The sequence below is a fragment of the Gastrolobium bilobum genome, unplaced genomic scaffold (assembly GCF_033153095.1).
Source record: "Gastrolobium bilobum isolate Gb01-03AN ecotype WA unplaced genomic scaffold, APGP_CSIRO_Gbil_v1 utg7520, whole genome shotgun sequence".
Taxonomy (NCBI): domain Eukaryota; kingdom Viridiplantae; phylum Streptophyta; class Magnoliopsida; order Fabales; family Fabaceae; genus Gastrolobium; species Gastrolobium bilobum.
The window spans coordinates 192822-198915 of NW_026896153.1; the positions used below are offsets into that span (position 1 = coordinate 192822).

The 6094-nt window shown below is 34.8% G+C and overlaps 1 protein-coding gene across 1 annotated transcript; it reads right to left on the bottom strand.

The window, feature by feature from the left end:
- Nucleotides 1–3590: 3590 nt before the first annotated feature.
- LOC133298044 (uncharacterized) lies at nucleotides 3591–4941 on the bottom strand (the record flags this gene model as incomplete). Its single annotated transcript, XM_061497285.1, has 2 exons — nucleotides 3591–4697; nucleotides 4829–4941. Coding segments are annotated over 2 exons (1220 nt in total), but the record flags the coding sequence as incomplete, so codon positions are not given.
- Nucleotides 4942–6094: the final 1153 nt, after the last annotated feature.

A 6094-nucleotide genomic window follows, 5' to 3' on the forward strand; every position in this document is an offset into this window, starting at 1 on the left:
TCATGAATTGTAGTAATATAAGATTGACTTAGAATCGTATTATATGTATAAGGTCATGAATTGCCACCCTATCATGATGTCAACACACCGTTAACAAAATCAATTCATGCTGCTTTGGCCAAGTTGTTAAGTACACCCTTATTTAATTGTTTCCTGACCGACAGTACAGGTCAATAACGCACAAAAATAATAGTGATTTTTGTGTTGTGCCTTCTCTGCAAACTTTATACTACTTTGTACTGCAAGTATATTTACATATAGTACGTGGTTTTATATAATTGATAAGGAATACGTTTAGAAATCAAATTTAGATTTTGCCGCCTCATCTTTGATCCACCGCCAAGTTAAAATCATGTGTTATATTCCATCGACATCGACATAGGGCATGATACGACACTCTGATACGTTAATTGTAAAAAATATTAGATTTTGACATATTAGGACACATATTGATATTAAATAATATTTTAATTTATGTAGTGCATATTATATTTAATATTCAATAATTTAACAGAAAAATGAAGTTAAACTTATAATACTCATCAATTTCGCAAAGAAACAAAAGATATCCCAAATATTAATATTCAACTCAATAAAATGGTACTCGTAATCCACCGAATCAAATAGTTGGAACTAAAAAAACAACGCAACGCAATCTTTGAACCCTTTTTTGAGTCTCTGCAACGCGTGTTGAAGTGTCTAACACGACACGTCAGAGTTTTTGAAGTGTCGGTGCTTCATAGATTAATTGGTAGCCTCTACTAGCTAATGAGTTGTCAATCAAATGGATAAAGTAGACAAAGTCGAAAATTGGAATTTGAGGCTACGAAGAAAGTAGAAACCAAAGGCTTCACACAAATGTCGACATAGATGAGTTGGTTAAATAAATAAAATAATATATGTAGCAAAAGTGAGTCGATTATATATATATATATATATATATATATATATATATATATATATCGGTTCTCTCGTAGTCTATCGAGAAAAATGCATTAGTTCCCAAGATTATGACTTTTGGTCCTTTTTACAATCAGTCAAGGGAAACAAATTCCTTCCCTAGAATGAAAATCACTTAGCGCAAGTTCCCGCGTCAAGTAATAAAAGGGAACGTTTAAGTCCCAGATTATCATACCCACAGAGAAAGTATTGTTAACTGATATTTTAAGCTATATTGAAGAATGAAAATAATAAGTTAATAGTTTGAACTGTTTTGGTCGACGTTCCCAAGTATCCCAAGGGTGTTCCCTTGTGACAAATGGTTCAGTTTAACTTCAAACAATTCCTTGCATCGTTATACACTCAAGTCATTCCTAATACATGAGGAGCGACAGATCATAGGAATTAATTAATGTGGTATTGTGTGATGTGAAATGAAAATAAAATGCATAAAGATAAAATGAGCAATGGCAAGGAAAAACACGGGTGGTTTTGAGAAATGGAACGACAATTAAAGAAAAGAAATAGATACATTAATCCACTGTTAAACCAACTGTAATCTAGGCTCAAGACCTTGTCAAAGGATTTGTCCAGGTCTATTTAATGTCAACTCTGATTCGTCAGCTCATAGGCTAAATGGTATACGAAGCCTCATATTCCTATGGCGACTACGTTCCCAATGTTGACTCAGCACATGACCTTTAATGAACGAGGTGGTCCCTTATTCCTAAGGCAACCATTGAAGTGTTTCCACACTTTCACCTTCCTTATAATGTTCAGTTGTCTGAAATCCAACCTTTGGAAGTTGCTTTCTCAGTCATATTCAAGGTCAGTTGATAGTGATACAAGATATTAAAACACTTAAACAGTAGAAATCCAAAAGATTCAGTCATAGAGAATGAGTTTCCACTGAATCAACACTACCATAGGCTTGCTTATGTTCTCGCTCTCCACAGTTATTGTGACATATCTCACAGATCAATAGGTCTTGCTTAGGGTTATAACTTGGTCTGGCTAAAGGAAGGAAAAATTTAGAGAATGAGTTCCAAGATTAAAATCCATATTCAAAAAGGAATAGGTGTAATCGTTTACAATTTGTAAACAACTTTTTTTCTTCTTTTTGGTCCATTCTTCTTCTTCTTCTTTTGAACTTTTTTCTTGTTTGTCGTTCTCTTTTCTCATAACAAGTTTTCTTATTTCTTTTCACTTCTTTTATTTTTTCTCTTTCTGAGTAATTTTCCTTTTCTTTGTTTGTTTCTTTTTCATTCTAACCTACCTTACTTCCTTAGCTTTTGCCTTTCTTCCCTGTACTCTCATACATCACAATTTATGTAATCAATTAATTATCATTTGTTCCTCAATTCAAATCTGAAATTTAATCTCAAATAAGATGAGGATTTATATGGAAAGTGGCTTATTCATCTTCATAGATTTTCAAAGAATAAACAGGCCTAGGCTCAAAAGGGTTTAACTAAGGAATGTCAGCAATGGTTGGCTATTTGGCCATCTAGTTAAAGAAAAAAAACATGTCTCAATCATATCCACAAAATATATCACATACCATTTCAAGCAAGAAACAAAGCAAGTTCTAGAGTCTCTCATACAATGGAATGCACACTCAACAAAAAAAATTTGTATAGGCTCAAGACTTCACGGCTATGAATGCACAGTAGTTTTCCTGTTCTTTATATCAATAATTCCATCACCAAAGAAAATATTAGATGAATCATGTCACTTATTGCAATGATGCTCATTATCAAAAAATTATGTAAGCACATCATCATGCTCTAAATCAAATCACTGATCAAATTTCCTACCAATCTTCCATTTATTTGCACTGAGTAAGAAAATTTTTAAAATTTTCACAAAACAATGGCTTGGGGTTTTTCAAAACAAACTAAATATTAAAAATTCAATTCAAAAAGAATTAAGCTAAAGCAAAGGAGAAATGATTTGAGATAGTTCCCTGTTTTAGCCGGATATTCTGTGTATGCTCATGAAGTTCCTCCGGCTTACTCAATTGTGCTTAGATGAAATGCGCGTTTCCCATTCCCAGATTTAAATGTTGCTGTCCTCAGCAACAGATTTGAATCTAAAAAGAAAACGCATCGAGAAATAAAAACAATCAGTCGCTCTCTTGTTGTTTGTTCCCTTTTCTTCACCTGTAAAATTCACTCAATGATAGTCATTAATCTCAACACCTTCTCCTATCTTTTTGTATTTTTTCATTATTTAATTCAAAGTAAAAATAACTAAAATAGTGAAATTAAAATAAAACAGTAAAGTATGGGTTTGCCTACCCATTAGCGCTTGTTTAACGTCATGAGCCTGACGTACCTGATTTACTTTCATGGTGGCTCAAAGCATGAGCTTGGTGATGACCAAGCTCCATCGTTCAGAAATTGTGTCCTCCCATATTGCTCTTGTGCATATAAGTGAGATGGAGTAGCCTCAAGAACTTTGAATTTGGCATTTATATGCTTTCCCTTGCTCTTAGGCTTCTCCATTTTAACCTTTAGCTTACTTTCTTGAGAAGGCTCCTCATTGTGTTCTTCTTCTCTTTTCTTTTCACCAATATAGTATACTTGACATTCCGGTTGAGCTACAGATGAGGGGATTTCTTTGTCAAAGAATTTGAATACTGTTTGCTCTTAATCTACCTGTAAGATCAGCTCACTTTTAAGTATATCAATCAGTGCTCCTAAGGTTGCCAAGAAGGGTCTTCCAAAAATCATAGGAATAGTGGCATCTTCTTCAATGTCAAGGATGACAAAATCAACAGGAATGATGAACTTGTCAACCTTAACCAATATATCCTCAATGATGCCATAAGCTTGCTTTGAAGAGCGGTCAGCCAATTGTACTATTGTTCTTGTGGGCTTCACTTCAGTAATCCCCAGTTTCTTTATCATAGAGAGTGGCATGACATTGATGCTAGCTCCAAGATCACATAAGACGTTGTCCACTTCCACTTTTCCTATAGTGCATGGAATGCTGAAGCTCCCTAGATCCTTGACTTTGGTGGGTAACTTCTTTTGGATGATAACATTACATTCCTCCGTCCGATTCACCGTCTCACATTCCCGCAACTTACGCTTCCTTGATAACATATCCTTCATGAATCCTGCATAGTTGAGCATGTTCTCTAAAGTTTCAGCAAAATGAATGTTGATCTGCAACCTCCTGAATATGTCTAGAAACTTTGAATACTGCTGCTTCTGAATCTCTTTCTTTAATCTCTGAGGATAAGAAATTCGAGCATATGGGGAGAGATTTAAGGGCTTGTCTTGCCTTTCTAAAGCTTTCTTCTTCTCCCACTTAAACAGTTTCCTTTCAACTTTTTCAGGATTGCTCTTATAAACTTCAATAATATCCTTTGCCTTTTCTTTATTCTTTTCTTCAACTGATACCTCCACATCTCTCTCAGTTTCTTCGGGTTGCTTCTCTATAGGCTGAATCATTGTCCCACTTCTTTTGGTAATTGCATTACAGTGCTCTCTAGGATTAATGACAGTGTCTCCCGGGAAGGTACACTTAGCTCTCTCAGCAAATTGCATTGACAATTGGCCAATCTGAGTTTCCAAATTCCTGATATAAGCTTCTTGGTTCCGGAATGAAGCTCTTTTTTCATCTCTTAAGGCATTTTCATTTTGAATATAGTCTAAGGTGGTCTTGGATAGCTGTGCAAAGGCTTTCTCCCACTCTGAGGTGTTACCTTGTGGTGGGGGCTGTTGTTGTACTGGTGGAGGAAGATTCAGCTGATGATTTGATTTGTAACTAAACCCTGGGTGTTGGTTTTGATTTTTTTTCACCCTGGATTGTAGTTATTTCCTAACTAGTTCCTCCCCGGATCATTCTGGTTCTTCTGATCGTACCAGAGTCCGTTTACTTCAGCAGTTTCAGGTGCTCTCATCAAATCATATTCTTCTGTAGCATGAGCACTTGCACATATTCCACACCTAACTGGAGCAGTATTGACTGAAGATATAACACCTCGCGTTTCTAAGATTAAATATTAAAATATTAAATGAGAATTAAAGAGAAGGATTAGTGAAAATCCTGAAAGTAAAGCCAAAATACAAAGAAAGTGCAAAGCGGTAATTAGCCAACTCGCAACCCTAGGAAGATAAAAATTGATTAGAAGGTCTCAGATGGTAAAAATAACACTGAAAATGGATTCAGAACGAAAAATTGAATGGTTAGGCAAGTTTCAGAAAAATCAGTGAATAGTGTTTTTACCGAGTAAAAATACTGCGGTACAATTGCACCGTAAAACGTGCCGATTGAGTTTTGAGCTCTAAGTTTGAAAATAAGTTATAAATGATTCATAGAGCTAGGAAATATGATTTTTGATGAAATTTGATGGAAATAAGTTAGTTTGGGGAGAAACAGCATTTTCCCCGAATTACCGGAAAACTTCGGATTCATCTGATCAAGTATAATTAAAGGACAATGGTTAATGTTAGAAATTAGAGTTTCGAAATAGGTTTTGAATTTGTGGACGTTTAGTGGAATCAGAGGGAAATTCGGATTAGTTTTAAATCGCGTGAGGTGGCGGTGGGACCCACCTCACTTAAAATCACTTAAGCCACCTAAGCTCCACTATTGATGGTTTAATTGTTGGATTGATTTCATGAACCCTAAAGGAGGATTTTGTGATTTGTGTTGTTAGAGAGCTCTAATGCAAAATGTGTATTAGATGATAATGTCTTAGAATGATGTGTTAGAGCTAGAAATGCAATGAAAATTATTGGTGAAAAATATGGTTTTGTAACTTAGAAAATTTTGAAGTTGTCATGACTTTGAGTTTTGAAAATGTGTAGAATTGTATTGGTGAGTTGTTGTATGATTATATGTTGATACAATGGGATTGTATGAGGTGTGGAGTGGTTAAAATTGAGAGAAAATCCTTGGGAATTGCATATTTTACAATTTGGCCATTTAGGGAATTTTAGAAATTTGATGTTGTTGTTATTGCTTGGATGATGTATCATGTATTAAATGGTATTTAGATGGGTTGTGTGGTGGTTGAAAAGTGGAAGAATCAATGAAAATTATTTAAAGGTGTTAAATGCCATAAAGGATCCTAGAGTAAAATATTAGGCAAAACGTTGTTTAAAAGACGTAAAGTGAAAAACGACACTTGGTATGGTCT